Source organism: Sorex araneus, chromosome 6 (assembly GCF_027595985.1).
Source record: "Sorex araneus isolate mSorAra2 chromosome 6, mSorAra2.pri, whole genome shotgun sequence".
Taxonomy (NCBI): Eukaryota; Metazoa; Chordata; class Mammalia; order Eulipotyphla; family Soricidae; genus Sorex; species Sorex araneus.
Genome location: NC_073307.1, coordinates 105,300,931 through 105,320,013, shown reverse-complemented (window position 1 = coordinate 105,320,013; position 19,083 = coordinate 105,300,931). Strand labels below are relative to the sequence as shown.

At 36.7% G+C, this 19,083-nt stretch overlaps 1 protein-coding gene and 1 pseudogene across 1 annotated transcript; both read left to right on the top strand.

Annotated features, from left to right (window-relative positions):
- The first annotated feature begins 2,564 nt into the window (after positions 1-2,564).
- On the top strand, positions 2,565-3,515 carry LOC101550646 (olfactory receptor 52H1-like). Its single transcript, XM_004621248.2, has one exon. It carries the CDS (start codon positions 2,568-2,570, stop codon positions 3,513-3,515), a length of 948 nt encoding a protein of 315 aa, XP_004621305.2. The 5' UTR covers positions 2,565-2,567.
- An 11,988-nt stretch (positions 3,516-15,503) lies between these two features.
- LOC129405813 (olfactory receptor 52H1-like) lies at positions 15,504-16,469 on the top strand (annotated as a pseudogene).
- The last annotated feature ends 2,614 nt before the right edge of the window (positions 16,470-19,083 follow it).

Here is a 19,083-nt window from a genome sequence, read left to right as displayed (position 1 = left end):
AGAAACTTTTGAGCTCCATTTTTATGAGCCAAGGTCTGGGTACAGAAATTTTCTTTGTTGAACAATTCTTATTTATAAACTGACATCAGGGGCCTCAGTACTTGAATATATGTTGCTACAAAAGGGTGTCAAAAGATTAAAATAGATAAATAATTACTAAGAATAGCCGTAAGAATTGGGCTGGAGTGATAGTGCAGTGGGTAGGGGGTTCACCCTTCATGTGGCTGACCCTCTGCTGACCCGGGGTTCGATTCCTCTGCCCCTTTTGGAGAGCCTGGCAAGCTAATAAGAGTGTCTCGCCTGCAGAGCAGAGCCTGGCAAGCTAACCATGGAGTATTCGATTTGTCAAAAACAGTAACAACGAGTCTCACAATGGAGACATTACTGGTGCCTGCTCGAGCAAATCGATGAGCAACAGGATGACAGTGACAGCCACAGAAATTATTCTTTAGGCAATTTCTATATCATATACATAACAAGAACCCACAGGTCTTACTTAAAGTGTGTTAAATTATGAGGATATGTGTTTACAGGTACTTTTTGTTAGCTTTTGTACCTCTTCTATTTCTATTTTCTTCACATTGTGACCAAATTGCTATTGCTGATCTAATAAACTTTATAGCATACTCTGTCACTGTCAGTGTCATCCTGTTGCTCATCAAATTGCTCGAGCAGGCACCAGTAACGTCCATTGTGAGACCCCTTGTTACTGTTTTGGGCAACTTGAACACTCCACGGATAGCTTGCCAGGCTCTGCCGCACGAGAGAGATATTCTCAGTAGCTTGCCGGGCTCTCTGAGAGGGGCAGAGGAATCGAACCCCGGTCCGGTCGACTGCGTGAAAGGGAAACACCCTACCTGCTGCACTATTGCCCCAGCCCTTATTAGTGACAAATATATTTTGGGGAATTTTCTTACTTTGTCTTAAAAGAGTTATACAATTATGCTTAAAAATGTAAAAGCAAGAATTAAAATTTGAGACAGGTTCACAAAACAGTTAAATTATAAAATAGGACAGAATGTTTCTAGCTTTCTAGATGCAGAACATATGCTCTATGTTAGTTGTTCTGTACTTGTCAAGAAAGGAAGATAGCGAAGAAGCGGCACTTTGTGTTTGGCTTGAGTTTATATAGATAAAAATATAACACAAAAATGTGAAAGGAATACAGGCCTGAGTAATAGAACAATAGGTGGTGTGTTTTCCTTGCACAAGGCCAACCTGGGTTCAATCCCTGGCATGCCCTATGGACCCCTAAGTGCTGCAAGTAGTAATTCCTGAGTGCAGAGCAAGGAGTAACCTCTGAGCATGGCTGGGTGTGACCCAAAAGTAAAACATAAATGTGTAAGGAATACAATGAAATTCAATATAAATCTGAGAATGCTTAAGGCCGTATGATTTAAAAAAAAATGTTAAAATCCAACCACCAGGCTACCTCAGTGGCTAGAGCATAAGACTATTAAAAAAAAATTGTTAAACTTCAAATGCTTATAAAATCAGTAGGCAAAACCATAGGAGAAAACATTATTAATAAGCAATTCATTTTTAAGTGATCCATAAACATAGCAAAGCAAAAATGCAAATAGCATTTAACAAATAGCAAAATAGCAAAACATGAAAAGCCAAAAAAAAGTAGCAAGAGATAACTGTCTGTGTCTTGTTTGTGGGATTATGTGTCTCAGACTCTGCATCTACATAATAGAATGTGTTCATATAGAAACAATCCTTCTTAGATAGAAATTTTGACTATCGAAGTTTTAGAATACTTTTTATTTGTGTAGTGTACATGATATTTTAAGCCATTTTTTTCCTTTAGAGAAAAATTAGTTATAGGAAAATCCCATTCAAATTAAGTCACACGTACTAACATATTTTAAAACTCAAGTGCAGGAATTCAGCTAGTGTTTGTGAGTTGATCTTGATATTTTAATTGGCAATAGAAAGGTGTTGAGCTCAAAAATGTCACTGCCATTGTCATGAGGTAATCTTGAAAAGAGGAAATAATTGTCCTCCATTGAGGCTGATATTCCACAATGAAAAACAGGAATACACAAAATATAGTGTATAAGCTATAAACCATACAAACTATCAACAATGAACTCTATGGAAACTATAATCTCTATAGTTTATATAAACAATATAATTTAATTGATATTGACTACAAACTAATTCATAGAAAAGTATATCTAGTGTTTTCATAATCTACATCAGTGGCATAGTGTATAAAAAGTGTAACTGTAAGCAATCTGTAAAAGTATGAGAAAAGGATGTATGAATGAATGGATTTGCTTTGAAAGAAGATAATCTCTCTAGACTGGCTATACATTCCAATATATTTGAGGAATTCTGATTTATGCTAAAATCTTTCCATCAATATAATGCCAATCTTCTTTCACTTCAAAAGCTTTTCTCTTCAAAATATTAACACTATGTTATTTTTGTCTTTAGGAATCAATAATGATGTGTGATTGGAAGTGAGAGTAACAGAAATGAAAGTGACTTAAATGGCTCTAAATTTTGTTTATCACCATTTGTCCTCAGGATCTAAGATTTCTGCAATTTTATCTGCCATGGTCATTTTCAACCAGAGCAGTTACAACCCAGGAACCTTCATTTTGGTGGGGATCCCAGGTCTGGAGCAATTCCACGTGTGGATTGGGATTCCTTTCTTCATCATCTACATTGTGGCTGTGGTGGGAAACTGCATCCTTCTCTACCTCATCACCGTGGAGCGGAGCCTTCACCAACCCATGTTTTTCTTTCTCTCCATGCTAGCCATGACGGACCTTATCTTATCCACTACTTGTGTCCCTAAAACTCTTACTAACTTTTGGCTTGAGGATCACACAATCTCATTCGCAGGGTGCCTTACACAAGTGTTCTTTCTGCATTTTAGCTTTCTCTTAGATTCAGCAATCCTCATGGCCATGGCCTTTGATCGCTATGTGGCCATCTGTTCTCCCTTGCGGTACACCACTATCTTGACCCCCAAGACCATCATCAAGATTGCCGTGGGTATCACTTTTCGAAGTTTCTGCACCATCCTGCCAGTTGACTTCTTGCTTCTACGCCTACCTTTCTGTAAGACACACATCATTCCTCACACATACTGTGAACACATAGGTGTGGCAAGGCTGGCTTGTGCGGATATCTCCATCAACATCTGGTATGGCTTTTGTGTTCCTCTCATGACAGTTTTCTCAGATGTGATTCTTATTGCTGTCTCTTACACTCTCATTCTCTGTGCTGTTTTCCGCCTACCCTCCCGAGATGCCCGCCAAAAGGCCCTTAGCACCTGTGGTTCCCACGTTTGTGTCATCCTCATGTTTTATACACCTGCCTTTTTCTCCATCCTTGCCCATCGTTTTGGACACAATGTCTCACGCACTTTCCATATCATGTTTGCCAACCTTTACATTGTTATTCCTCCTGCACTCAACCCCATTGTCTATGGAGTGAAGACAAAACAGATCAGAGATAAGGTCTTACTTTTGTTTTCTATGAAGGGCACAGAGTAATGCTCATTGTTCATAACAGAGCAAGAATATATTTATAGTGTGCATATATTGCAGTAATTTAAAATGTAAATATTATTTAAATTAATTTTTACATAGGTACTTGTGTATCAGGTTATGTTAAAATCTACATAAACACGCTTGTGTATATGAAAAATTTATACACTTTTTAAAAGATAACTCTCCTGTGAAATATATAGTAATGATCAGACTAAAGAAAGTGAAAACAGAGAACAAGGTTAATTTACATAAAAAAATTGATGCAAACTTGAGCACAGAGTTTTAGTTATAGAGGAAAAGTATGGTGAGCCAGAGAATGAGTAATGGCTAAACATGAAAGTGTGCATGGGAAATTTCTTAGAGGAATTGATAGACGGATTTAAGACATTCACAATAACTTTTTATTTTATAGTTTGTCCGAGCTGTTATATTCCTGTGAAATGTACCTTCTCCCCTTAAGAAAGAGAATCACACAGCTTTAAGCACAATTCTGCTTCAAGGGTTGCATTGTATTAGCAGTGCTCTAATGGAGATACAGAGTATTCATGAGATCAAGGGGTGTAGGCAACGGTGCTGGGAAAGAACAGTAGCTTCTACTCTCTGAAACAAATTGAGAAAGTGAGTTGCCGAGATTGTTTCTAGAAGAATATAATATCCCCTGAAAGTGATTGGAGCTTGAGAAGAGAACATAACTTTCACAATATTTCAATTAATTTTCAAATAAATTTATTGGGATACCAAAATAATAATTTGCACATTGTCTCAGGACTTACAGAGCTCTGATCTAAAGAGTCTTTTCCTTGACTGCATGGCAGCATCAATCCCTGCGGAAATGGGAGGAGAGGTTTCGAGGAAGGCACAGTACCTGAAAGTGAACAAACATGTGATATGTATCCATATTCATAGAATTGAGAAAATAGTATACATTGTGATCAGAGTGCTTTTACTAAGCCCTAGTAATAGATATTATCTATTGTTATAGAACTGAATTGAGGACAGAATCCAGTTGTGGTTTTAGTAAAGAGGTTGGAGGATATTGGGCCAGCTAGTATGGGACTGGAATCATTCAAACTTCTTGGAAATCAAATGTAAAGCTTATAGACAGAGTATGATTTTTCAAGGCACATAAGATGGAAATGGAAATGCAAATATAGAGCTCAGGAAAAAAATTGTTCTCCCAGGCTATCGATATAATCTTTAAACAATTTCTCCTGGAAACAGGGTAGATTTGAAAAGGGAAATAATCTGCAAGATAAGACTTTAAATTGACTATTATAAATTGACTTGATTTAAATTAGACTAAATAAGAAATCTAAATAAGAAATCATTTTACATGACAGCTAAAATAAGTACATACTTCTGAAAACTTCTACTTTATTTCTTTTAGCTTTTATCTTGTTCAGAACATATGTTGACCAAAACCTTATGTCTAAGTTAGTAGGACGCATTCAAAGGAATCAGGAATCACAAAATAATCACACAAAAGCAAATAATTGAATTATGAATGTGGATAAATAATTTTACAGACGTAAGTAGAGAAAATTTAACAAGTAGAGAAAATAGCTGTACTCAAATTACCAGTGAGAAAGATCCACTGATTAATTTTTTAAATTTACTTACTTAAAAATTTTAATTCTTATAGTTTAGCTCACTTCTTTATAATAGTGTCAATATTAAGGCTTGATGTATGCAGTTAGCAGACCAAAACATGGACAAGTGCGGAAGACCCTCTACCAAGTAATTGATTGTGTATTTTAAATATCCAAAAATGAGGGCTGGAGAGATAATAAAGCATGTAGGGTGCTTACTGCATGAAGCCGATCAGAGTTTGATTCCCTGCACTCCATATAGTCCCCAAGGCCTCCAGGTGTGATCCCTGAGCAGAAGGTGAGGAGTAAGCTATGAGCACCACCGAATGTGATCCCCCCAATATGAATCTTAATGCTGCTGTAAAATCCAACCATTAATTAGTAGGAAAATAAAACTTAAGCTAAAATATACAAGTATTATTTTTATTATATTAGGATAATAAATTAGGCTAGCACTGTAGCACTACTCTCATTGTTCATCAGTTTGCTTACACGGGCACCAGTTACGTCTCTATCATGAGACTTATTGTTACTGTTTTTGGCATACTTAATATACCATGGGGAGCTTGCCAGGCTCTGCCATGCCGGTGGGATACTCTTGGTAGCTTGCCAGGCTCTCCGATAGGAACAAAGGAATCGATCTTGGGTTGGTTGTGAGCAAGGCAAACACCCTACACACTATGCTAAAATAATACATAGTATATTAGGATAATAACATAGGACACACTTTACAAAATGTATAAGTGGAATAAACATGATCATGAAAGTTTATAGTACTTGTCAATATTGTAAATTTATGAATCTAAGGGATTAATGTAGAAACTTGAAATTATGGTATTTTATCTTTCAGCAGTTACACTTTCAAAATGTTATGAATGAAATTGTGAATAAATCAAATTAAAAGTCGATATTTATTTGAAGGGTTTTATGTAATTATTAAAATGTGAGCACCTCAGGTGAGTGCATTGTATTTGTCTATATGTATCACTGTCCACTCGTCACATACTTTTTAGCTTAGAGAGATATTCAATGGAATAAAGAAATACTTTGAGTGCAGAAGGCCTAGGTTTAGTTTTCAGCACTGCATGTTTCCCTGAGCACTTCTGGGAGTGCCTACCTTTCAAAGAGCCTGGAGTAGCCCTGGAGCACCTCAGGTTGAGATTACCAAACAAACACAAAATGCATACCTTTACATCAAACTTCAAGCTACGCTACATTTTTTTTATATTGATTTCTATATAATTCACTTTGCCAGCAAAACTGTTAAAAAATAGTTATTTCTTCACTGCAATAAATTATAATATATTAAATATAACCATATAAAATAACACAGCACAAAAATAACCATAATGCTAGTATTATATGTGCATTCATAAACTTGCCATGTAAAACACTTTGACAGTTTTAGTGCCAGAGAAATAGTACTGTTGATACAGTGCTTGCCTTGTAGGTCGTCAACCTGAGTTCATGCCCAGCACTCCATATTGTCCCTGGAACTCTACTAGGATTGACCTCTGAGTGCAGAGCCTGAATTAAGCCCTGAGCACCTCCCGATAAGGCCCCAAAACAAAAACAAAAAAAAATGACAGTTTTTGTACTCTGTAGTGGAATTTTCATTTCACTAACTCCATTGACAGGCAAAACTGCGTTGTCATTGGAAAATATGGAGTCAACTGAAGGTAGAAATTCCCCAAAGAAGATGTGTAGCTTTACACCCTCATGCAAAACTCCCAGGAATAAATCATGTTTGCACAGAGATGCTGTTATTTATCTCAACTCCTTCCATACAGTCTATGTTATTATGTCCATAGACTAATCAATGCACTGTAGCACTGTCGTCCTGTTGCTCATTGATTTGCTTGAGTGGGCACCAGTAATGTCTCCACTGTGAGACTTGTTACTGTTTTTGGCATATCGAATACGTCACGGGTAACTTGCCAGGCTCTGCTGTGCAGGTGGGATACTCTGGGTAGCTTAGAGGGCTCCCGGAGAGGGGCGGAGGAATCGAACTTTGGTCGTCTGTGTGCAAGTCAAATGCCCTTCCTGCTGTGCTGTCACTCCAGTCGACCCACCAAAGTATAGTTTAAATAAATAAATAAATAAATAAATAAATAAATAAATACCACAACTGTAAAATCTCTTTAACTTTTTCTTTCTTTCTTTCTAGTTTAGTTTAAGGCCATGTTCTGCTGTGCTTGGAGCTATTCCTTGAGCTCCCTTTACTTTTTTTATGGCAACAATTTTCAAATGTAAGGGAAGGGAGCTAGTTCAAAGGGCCTGAGCTCCTGCTCTGCTTTCATTCCTGGAGCTTTTCACGTGGGATGTTCCCAGAGCACCTCTGGCAGTGGAAGCCAAGCAGCCCCCACACACCACTAGCTGTGACACAAACACAAAAGGAAGAGAGATAAAATATGCACAACAGTAATCAATACCCTCAAAATTCCAGAAGGAAAGAAACTCATATGAGAGAAGACTATTAGACTATGCTAAAAAATAAAATATGACGATAGTTGTATTTTTCTGATAAAACGGCATTCTTTTCTGTTTCAAAGTAAACTCAAAAAAGTTATTTAAACTAGAAACTGACAACATGCAGTACTGGAAGTATATGTGAAATATCTACTATTATCCTATTCTATCCTGTACTTCTAAATGGAAGAAATGTATTTTGCAGGAGAGTTGATACTAATAGAATGATACTAAGAGAGTCAACTTAGGTCCAATACCTACCTCTTGTGATTCCAATGCATGTGATTTCATGAACTTTATCTTATGTTGACTTATTGCAAGTCATGCAACTGAGCTATATTAATTATCCTAAGCCAATGTGTGCATTTTATATTTTGTGCATGTTAGTCAAAATGGCATACTACTTTTTGGGGAAATATACAAAAATCATCATTATACAAAAGGAAAAAATATATAGTAAGAGAATTTTGGATTTGCTCAAGACTTCGCAGTAGGATACCTTAGTCTCATCCAGGACTCTTTTCATTCAGCTTTGTCTTTTCAAATGGATAGGAGACACCACTAATACACAATAGAAATCTAAAAAATAATCTAACCTTATACATGAAAGAACAAGAAAAAGATGGAATACACAGAACTATTACTAATCAGAAGGAAGCAAATAATAAAATTTAGAGTAGAAATAAATGAAATAGGATCAGAGCTAAGGAGCTTTCCTTGAATATGGTCAACACTGGTTTAAATCTATTGTAAAATATATGTTGCCCAAGCACCGAGTACTGCTCTGGTCCTTCTGGAGCACAAAGCTAGGATAGGTCGTGAATCGGAGAGATAGCACAGTGGGTAGGAAATTTGTCTTCCACTCAGGCAACTTGGATTTGACCCACAGCATCCCATATGATTTCCTGAGCACTGTCAGGAGTAGTTTCTGAGCGCAGAGCCAGGAGTAACCCTTGAGCATGGCCAGTATGGCTCGAAAACCAAAAAAGAAAAAGCTAGGATATCCCCTGAGCACTGCTGCATGTGGAACAACCCTTCCCCCTAAGAAACATGATTTAAAATTCTCTTAAAGTCAAGAACTTGGTCATTTAAAAGATCAGTAAGATTGATTAAAAATAAGCCAAGAACTATTCACTATCACCAGAATCTGCAAACAACCTGAATACCAGAGAACTGATGACTGGATAATCAAACAATGGTACATTTACACAATGGAATGCTATGCAGCCACCTGAGACAAGGAAGTCAGGGAATTTGTTTATAAATGGATGGGCATGCTGAGTGAGTGAGTCAGAAGGAAAAGGACAAACATAGAATGAATGCACTTGTATGTGGCATATTAAACATAGTAGGATATTAATACCCAGTAGAAACAAGGACCAGGAGGACTGGCCTACAGTTTGAAGTTTGCTACAAGTGTTGGAGGGCAGTTAGGATAGAGAAGTCCATTATGACAGTAATAGCTGGAATTGATCACCCTGAATAATGCAGATCTGAGTGCTGAGAGTAGATAACGGAATAAGCATGATAACCTTTCAATAGCTGTATGGCAAACCGTAATGCCCAAAAGAAGAAAGAGAGAGGAGACAAAGAGAGAGAGAGAGAGAGAGAGAGAGATTGGTATAGAAAAGATTTCAGCAGTCAATGTCTATTGTCCATTCATGTATACCCTAACTCTCCATAAATGGGCAGCTATTTATTTACTTAACAAGATAATTAAGAGTTTTATTAGCCTGGCTATACAATAGCTATCTATACATGGGGACCACTAAAAGTGGCACTGGTCAAAAGACAGAAAAACCCTTGTACTCCCCTCACAGCTAAATCAGAGGTAGAATTTTTTTATGGCCCAGTGCTGCATGTCCTTGGGATAAAATCATGATCCTAAACTGCATGGAGAAAAGAAGAGTTAAAAGAAATTATCTCCAATGACTCTCATAGAGTCTTTTCAGGCAGTTTGTTTTGACTAACTTCTTTAACTGCCTGAGGTAAAGACAGACATGTCTAATTAGAAATGAACTGATGACTGAGAGATGCTTAAGTGATAGAGCCCATACCAGGCAAGTCCTGGTCTCTGTCTCTGGCACCACATAGGAGCAAGTGGTGGACCCTTCAAAATCAAAAACTAATTCAGTGGGCTATGTTTTTTTTTTTAATGACATTAAAACAGCGTGTATGACAAATAACTTTCAAATGAGAACTCATAAGTTGATTCAGATCGAAGTTCACAGTAAAAAAAATACCAAAACATGCCATCTTGCCACAGACAACAGTGAAGAATCTGGGACATTCCCGCAGGCACCGCAAGCTAGAGAGTGCTCCGGACCCCAGACCGGGCCAAACACACCAGGGTGCCAGATGGAGAAGGTACAGCCAGCACGCCTTCTCCATATGGAGCCCCAGTGACACTGAGTGTCTACTAACAAGGCTCCGGCGTGCGGGACAAGACATCTCCAAACCACTGGGGGGCACTGGAACGGGCTGGTGCCAGCCCAGTTTCCAATTTGCCTCGGCCATGTGACCTTTCCTGAAATAGAAAACATACAATCTAATGATGCCATTCTGACAGGTCTGACTGTTGGAGGATAAACTCCAAATAATGATAGTGAGCTTTCTGTTGAAAATTGAATGTAATCAAAGTAAGGAAAGAGTAAAGTGAAAACCAACTGCCACATAGGCAGACGGGGGGTAGGGGGGGCTTGCTGGCGATTTTGGTGGTGGAACATGTGCACTGGTGAAGGGATGGGTGTTTGAGCATAATATGACTGAGACTCATTCTAAAAGCCCTGTAACTTTCTCACTGTGACTCAATTAAAAGATAAATTAAAAAAAATTACAAAACAGGCATAAAGAAATTCATATACTAATATTTAATTATTTGATAATTTAATCATATAATATACTAATATTTCAAATTTAACACACATTATATTCATGATCATTGTTCAATTGTGGCAATTTCTATTTTAAAAGAGTAATTTCATTTCTCTGGCAATATTAGATAACAGGGCCAGAAGTGTGTTGAGGCATTGCTCCTACACCATGCTAATAGAACTACTTCTTGTGAGAAAAGAATAGTTTCTTTGTTCCTATTATTTAAGTGTAAGTGAAGCATTGGGAGGTATAATACAAATTTTTATTGTGTGACCCTATAAAAAAGTTACATCACCAGAATATGTTCTTATTGTATTACAGACGATATCATTCATTGGCTCAGCAGAAACTCCCTTGGTTATTCTAATTACACCAGTAGTAAGCCCAATATTTGTATGTACCAGGTACTATTATCAAACTCATTCAAATTATCTATCTCCATATTTTTCTCCACACAATTATCAGTCAAAAAAATCTATATCTTTAGGGGGAGAGAGTCAAAAGTAAGAATGGGAAATTTCCAAGATTTAATTCTACATATTACTACAGAAATAGTGGCAATTAAAACTCCACTTAGTACATTAAAACTGACATTCATTTGATAGATCTGTGTTCAAAGCATTATCAGCTTGCAATGTAGGATGCAGAAAGATAACCTTTGGAAATTGAGTTATTTGTCAATTGTGTCCAACCAGAATGAAAGATGCCAATTGATGAGATAAAGCCAAACATATAAGCAATTTTGAAGCCAAGTATTTATGAATAATTGTTGAAATTCTTTGAATTTGCATAGATAAAGACTGAATTTTTAAAATTCAGGGAACTTACCTATATGCTAGAGGTGACGTGTAAGAGCTTCTTAGTTATAAGTTAAGGCTTAAGTATCAAGAACTCTTGACAGTTTTTAACAGACATGTAAAGGTTTTCCCAGGGGTAGAGAAGGGACCATTATGACAATGATGGTTGGAAGGGATAGCTCTGGATGGGAGATGTTTGCAGAAAGTGGGAAAAGGACCAAACATGATAGCGTCTCAGTATCTGTATTACACATCATAATGCTCACAAGTAGAGAGGGAAAGACAAGAAGAAAAGTACCTGCCTTAGAGGCAGATGGGAGTGGGGGGTCAGGGGTAGCAGTAGGGATATAGGGTATATTGGTGGTGGGAAATGTACACAGGTAGAGGGATAGGTGTTGGAACATTATATGACTGAAACCCAATTGTGAAAGCTTTGTAACTGTGTCTCACTATGATTCAATAAAACATTTTAAAAATTTTATAATGAAGGAAAAATTTTTTCCCACCAAGATATGTTTTATTGAAGAATATTTTATCAGCAACATACATAAAATAATGTGTCATGTTACATTGACCCTGGATAATGTAAATTGACAACTACATAAAGATGTAGATGAAGATTTAAAAAAAATACTGGCTAACATGGCATTGACTCAGACTCTGTGATGAAGACAAGATGTAATTGAAGCTAAAAAATGTTACAATCAGATGTTTCACATGTGCGCTGTGAATATACCACTGTATTAAATATGTTCACAAGCAGTTTCATAAGGCATAGGGATAGCAGTCCAGTTCAGTGTGGAAATGCACTGAGCTAAACTCAGATGGAAAATATGATATGCTAGGTTTCTATTTAAATAATTTTATTATTTAGGAAAAGAAGATGGAGTGTGAAAAATATAACAAAAGACAATAGACATAGAGTATATTTATGGGGCAACAGTAATACATTTACTGAACCTAAGAACACTGAAGGGTATTTTAAGAGTCGTTTATGCACTTTGGTTCATAATATCTTAGAAGTTAACAGAGAATTTTTAGCTACTCCGAAGAGGTTGTTATTAAGTGCCCACCTTGATCTTCTCATACAGTCTGTCTGAGGAAGGAATGTTGCTCTGTTGACCCAAGAAAGGAACTTTTTAGGAACTTTTTAACCTTCTAGCTATATTTATTTATTTATCTATTTATTTGCTTATGGCCACACCTGGTAGTACCCAGGGACAACTCCAAGCTCTACATTATGTGGCAATACTGGGGTTCTCTGAGGGCCATATGGAGCTGAGGATTGAACAGGGGATTTAGCCATGCAAATCAAACACACCAGGTCTTTGCACTATCTCCGGACATTATGCGTTATAACTTTTTTCTTTTTTGGCTGAGATCCCATACCCCTAGTGCTACAAGGGGGAATGATGAAATACCAATTATGAAATTTAGTAAATCTTCACTCTGAAGGGTAATAATATTAGAATAGCTTGAAGTTGGCCATACAAGTATTTTCACATGTGCACTGTGAGTCTACCACCCTATTAAACATGTTCACAGTTTCATAAGACATCTGTTTGACTTGTTAATTTTTACATAAAGGGAGAAGGAAATCCTATATTTTCAACTATTACAACTAGTAAGTAACAAATACAGTGAGGCCAGGAGCTGAAAAAGAACCATATGATCAGATAGGTTTTCTGAGACAGCACAAACTCACAGGGACCATTAAGTCTCATGCAACTGCAAATGAAACACACCTTTGGGCAGAGTTAACACAAACCTCCTGTTCACTTCCCTAGGGAATGAGACAATAAGGTGTGAGGATCCCTCAGGCCCTAACCATCTCCCTCTTTCCTACACTAAACCTCTTGCAGGAAAAAAAAAGAGGTGGGAATCAATCAGTTTATCAGTACTGTCATTTGTCCCCTGACTATTTTTAAGAGGGTTTGGCATGTCTGTGTCTCACTGCAATCTTGTGGATTTTTGTGTGATTGTCAGCATAGTCTCTCTTTTGTCTGCTTGATGCTGCTTCAAGATTAGGTGAGTGCTGACTATTTGAAGGGGTTCATTTGGTACTAGGATTTGGAGAAGAAGAGAAAGAGAAGGGAAACTTTTGAGTTCTGTTTTTATGAGCCAAGGTCTGGGTACAGAAATTTTCTTTGTTGAACAATTCTTATTTATAAACTGACATCAGGAGCCTCAGTACTTGAATATATGCTGCTACTAATGGGTGTCAAAAGATTAAAATAGATAAATAATTACACAGTTGGGTTAAGCATAGCCATATAAATTATTCTTTAAGCAATTTCTACATCATACAACTAACAAGAACCCACACGTCTTATTTACGTCATGCTAAAGTATGAGGATATGTGTTTGTAGATACTTTTTGTTAGCTTTTGTGCCTCTTCTATTTCATTTTCGTCACATTGTGACCAAATTGCTATTGCTGATCTAATAAACTTTACAGCATACTCATTTGTGCCAAGTATATTTTGGGGGAGTTTCTAACTTTGTCTTAAAAGGGCTACAAAATAATACTTAAAAATGCAAAAGGAAGAATTAAAATTTGAGGCAGTTTCATAAAACAGGTTCATTATGAAATAGGGCAGAATGTTCCTAGCTTTCTAGATCCAGAACATATGCTCTATGCCAGTGTTCTGTACTTGTCAAGAAAGGGATATAGCAAAGAAGTTGAACTTTGTGTTTGGATTGATTTTATATGGATAAAAAAATAACGCAAAAATGTGAAAGAAACCCAGGCTTAGGATAAGGACAATGGGTAGGGTGTTTTCCTTGCACAATGCCAACCTGGCATCCCCTATGGATACCTGAGTGCTGCAGGAATAATCCCTGAGTGCAAGGACTGGAGTAACCTGTCACAGCTGACCTTTGCCAGGTGTGACTCAAAAGTAAAAAAAAATATATGTGTAAGGAATGCAAGGTAAGCGAAGATAAATCTGAGAATGCTTAAGGTCATATGATTTTAAAAAAAATGTTAAAATCCAACCACCAGCTTAGCTCAGATGGTAGAGCATGAGGCTCTTAAAAAACGTTAAAATTGGGGCTGGAGCAATAGCACAGCAGGTAGGGCATTTGCCTTGCACGCGGCCGACCCGGGTTCGAATCCCAGCATCCCATATGGTCCCCTGAGCACCGCCAGGAGTGACTCCTGAGTGCAGAGCCAGGAGTAACCCCTGTGCATCACCAGGTGTGACCCAAAAAGCAAAAAAAAAAAAAAAAAAAAACAAAAAAAAAAAACGTTAAAATTCAAATGCTTATAGAATCAGTAAGCAAAACCATAGGAGAAAACATTATTAATAAGCAATTCATTCTTAAGTGATCCATAAACATATGAAAATCTAAAAAACAAATAGTAAGATGTAAGTGTCTGTGTCTCGTCTGTGAGAATATGTGTCCCAGACACATAATAGAATGTTTTCTTATGGAAACAATCCTTCTTTTAGATAGAAATTTTGACTATCGAAGTTTTAGAATACTTTTTAGTTGTGTAGTGTACATGGTATTTCAACCCTTGTTTTTCCTTTAGAGAAAAATTAGCTATAGGAAAATCCCATTCAAATTAGGTCACACATACTAACATATTTTAAAACTCAAGTGGAGGAATTCAGCTAGTGTTTGAGAGTTGATTTTGATTTTTTAATTGGCAATAGAAAGGTGTTGAGCTAAAAAATGTCATTGCCATTTCCATGAGATAATCTTGAAAAGAGGAAATAATTGTCCTGCATTGAGGCTGGTATTCCACAATAAAAACAGGAATACACAAAATATAATGTATGAGCTAAAAACCATACAAACTATCAACTATGAACTGTAAGAAACTATAAGGCCTATAGCCTATATAAACTATATTTTAGCTTATTAACAATAAACCAATTCATGGAAAAGTGTATCTAGTATTTTCATAATCTACATCAGTGGTATAGTGTATAAAAAAGAGTAATTATGAGCAATCTGAAAAAGTATGAGAAAAGGATGTGTTATATCAATGGATTTGCTTTGAAAGAAGATAGTCTCTACAGACTGCTTATACATTCCAATAGACTAGAGGAATTCTGATTTACACTAAAATCTTGCCATCATTATAATGCCAGTCTTCTTTCACTTCAAAAGTTTTTGTCTTCGAAATATTAACACTGTTATTTTTGTCTTTAGGAGTCAATAATGATGCATAATTGGGAGTGAGAGTAACAGAAATGAAAGTGACTTAAATGGCTCTAAATTTTGTTTATCACCATCAGGATCTAAGATTCATGCAATTTTAATCGGCCATGGTCATTTTCAACCAGAGCAGTTACAACCCAGGAACCTTCATTTTGGTGGGGATCCCAGGTCTGGAGCAATTCCACGTGTGGATTGGAATTCCTTTCTTCATCATCTATATTGTGGCTGTGGTGGGAAACTGCATCCTTCTCTACCTCATCACCGTGGAGCGGAGCCTTCACCAACCCATGTTTTTCTTTCTCTCCATGCTAGCCATGACGGACCTTATCTTATCCACTACTTGTGTCCCTAAAACTCTTACTAACTTTTGGCTTGAGGATCACACAATCTCATTCGCAGGGTGCCTTACACAAGTGTTCTTTCTGCATTTTAGCTTTCTCTTAGATTCAGCAATCCTCATGGCCATGGCCTTTGATCGCTATGTGGCCATCTGTTCTCCCTTGCGGTACACCACTATCTTGACCCCCAAGACCATCATCAAGATTGCCGTGGGTATCACTTTTCGAAGTTTCTGCACCATCCTGCCAGTTGACTTCTTGCTTATACGGCTACCTTTCTGCAAGACACGCATCATTCCTCACACATACTGTGAACACATAGGTGTGGCAAGGCTGGCTTGTGCGGATATCTCCATCAACATCTGGTATGGCTTTTGTATTCCTATCATGACAGTTATCTCAGATGTGGTTCTTATTGCTGTCTCTTACACTCTCATTCTCTGTGCTGTTTTTCGCCTACCCTCCCGAGATGCCCGCCAAAAGGCCCTTGGCACTTGTGGTTCCCATGTTTGTGTCATCATCATGTTTTATATACCTTCCTTTTTCTCCCTCCTTGCCCATCGTTTTGGACACAATGTCTCACGCACTTTCCACATCATGTTTGCCAACCTTTACATTGTTATTCCTCCTGCACTCAACCCCATTGTCTATGGAGTGAAGACAAAGCAGATCAGAGATAAGATTTTACTTTTGTTTTCTACCAAAGGCACAGAATAATACTCATTGTTCATATGAGAGCAAGAATATATTTACAGTGTGCATATGTATTGTAGTAATTTAAAATGTAAATATTATTTAAATTAATTTTTACATAGGTACTTGTGTATCAGGTTATGTTAAAATCTACATAAACACATTAGTGTGTATGAAAAATTTATACACTTTTTAAAAGATAATTCTCCTGTGAAATATATAGTAATGATCAGACTAAAGAAAGTGAAAACAGAGAACAAGGTTAATTTACATAAAAAATTGATGCAAACTTGAGCACAGGGTTATAGAGGAAAAGTATGGTGAGACAGAGAATGAGTAAGGGCTAAACATGAAAGTGTGCATGGGAAATTTGTTAGAGGAATTGATAGACGGATTTAAGACATTCACAATAACTTTTCACTTTATAGTTTGTCCAAGCTGTTATATTCCTGTGAAATGTACCTTCTCCCCTTAAGAAAGAGAATCACACAGCTTTAAGCACAATTCTGCTTCAAGCGTTGCGTTGTATTAGCAGTGCTCTAATGGAGATACAGAGTATTCATGAGATCAAGGGGTGTAGGCAACGGTGCTGGGAAAGAACAGTAGCTTCTACTCTCTGAAACAAATTGAGAAAGTGAGTTGCAGAGATTGTTTCTAGAAGAATATAATATCCCCTGAAAGTGATTGGAGCTTGAGAAGAGAACATAACTTTCACAATATTTCAATTAATTTTCAAATAAATTTATTGGGATACCAAAATAATAATTTGCACATTTTCTCAGGACTTATAGAGCTCTGATCTAAAGAGTCTTTTCCTTGACTGCATGGCAGCATCAATCCCTGCGGAAATGGGAGGAGAGGTTTCGAGGAAGGCACAGTACCTGAAAGTAAACAAACATGTGATATGTATCCATATTCATAGAATTGAGAAAATAGTATACATTGTGATCAGAGTGCTTTTACTAAGCCCAAGAAATAGATATTATCTATTGTTATAGAACTGAATTGAGGACAGAATCCAGTGGTGGTTTTAGTAGAGTAAAGAGGTTGGAGGATATTGGGCCAGCTAGTATGGGACTGGAATCACTCAAACTTCTTGGAAATCAAATGTAAAGCTTATAGACAGAGTATGATTTTTCAAGGCACATAAGATGGAAATGGAAATGCAAATATAGAGCTCAGGAAAAAAATTGTTCTCCCAGGCTATCGATATAATCTTTAAACAATTTCTCCTGGAAACAGGGTAGATTTGAAAAGGGAAATAATCTGCAAGATAAGACTTTAAATTGACTATTATAAATTGACTTGATTTAAATTAGACTAAATAAGAAATCTAAATAAGAAATCATTTTACATGACAGCTAAAATAAGTACATACTTCTGAAAACTTCTACTTTATTTCTTTTAGCTTTTATCTTGTTCAGAACATATGTTGACCAAAACCTTATGTCTAACTTAGTAGGACGCATTCAAGAAGGAATCAGGAATCACAAAATAATCACACAAAAGCAAATAATTGAATTATGAATGTGGATAAATAATTTTACAGACGTAAGTAGAGAAAATTTAACAAGTAGAGAAAATAGCTGTACTCAAATTACCAGTGAGAAAGATCCACTGATTAATTTTTTAAATTTACTTACTTAAAAATTTTAATTCTTATAGTTTAGCTCACTTCTTTATAATAATGTCAATATTAAGGCTTGATGTATGCAGTTACCAGACCAAAACATGGACAAGTGTGGAAGACCCTCTACCAAGTAATTGATTGTGTATTTTAAATATCCAAAAATGAGGGCTGGAGAGATAATAAAGCATGTAGGGTGCTTACTGCATGAAGCCAATCAGAGTTTGATTCCCTGCACTCCATATAATCCCCAAGGCCTCAGGCGTGATCCCTGAGCAGAAGGTGAGGAGTAGGCTATGAGCACCACCGAATGTGATCCCCCCAATATGAATCTTAATGCTGCTGTAAAATCCAACCATTAATTAGTAGGAAAATAAAACTTAAGCTAAAATATGCAAGTATTATTTTTATTATATTAGGATAATAAATTAGGCTAGCACTGTAGCACTGTCCTCTCATTGTTCATCAGTTTGCTTACACGGGCACCAGTTACGTCTCTATCATGAGACTTATTGTTACTGTTTTTGGCATACTTATATACCACGGGGAGCTTGCCAGGCTCTGCCATGCCGGCGGGATACTCTCGGTAGCTTGCCAGGCTCTCCGATAGGAACAAAGGAATCGATCTTGGGTTGGTTGCGAGCAAGGCAAACACCCTACACACTATGCTAAAATAATACAAAGTATATTAGGATAATAACATAGGACACACTTTACAAAATGTATAAGTGGAATAAACATGATCATGAGGTTTACAGTACTTGTCAATATTGTAAATTTATGAATCTAAGGGATTAATGTAGAAACTTGAAATTATGGTATTTTATCTTTCAGCAGTTACAATTTCAAAATGTTATGAATGAAATTGTGAATAAATCAAATTAAAAGCCTATATTTATTTGAAGGGTTTTATGTAATTATTAAAATGTGAGTACCTCAGGTGAGTGCATTGTATTTGTCTATATGTATCACTGTCCACTGGTCACATACTTTTTAGCTTAGAGAGATATT

Bases quoted from the DNA above. Each gene is read 5' to 3' on its own strand.
- LOC101550646 (XM_004621248.2), top strand. From the start codon at position 2,568: ATGGTCATTTTCAACCAGAGCAGTTACAACCCAGGAACCTTCATTTTG.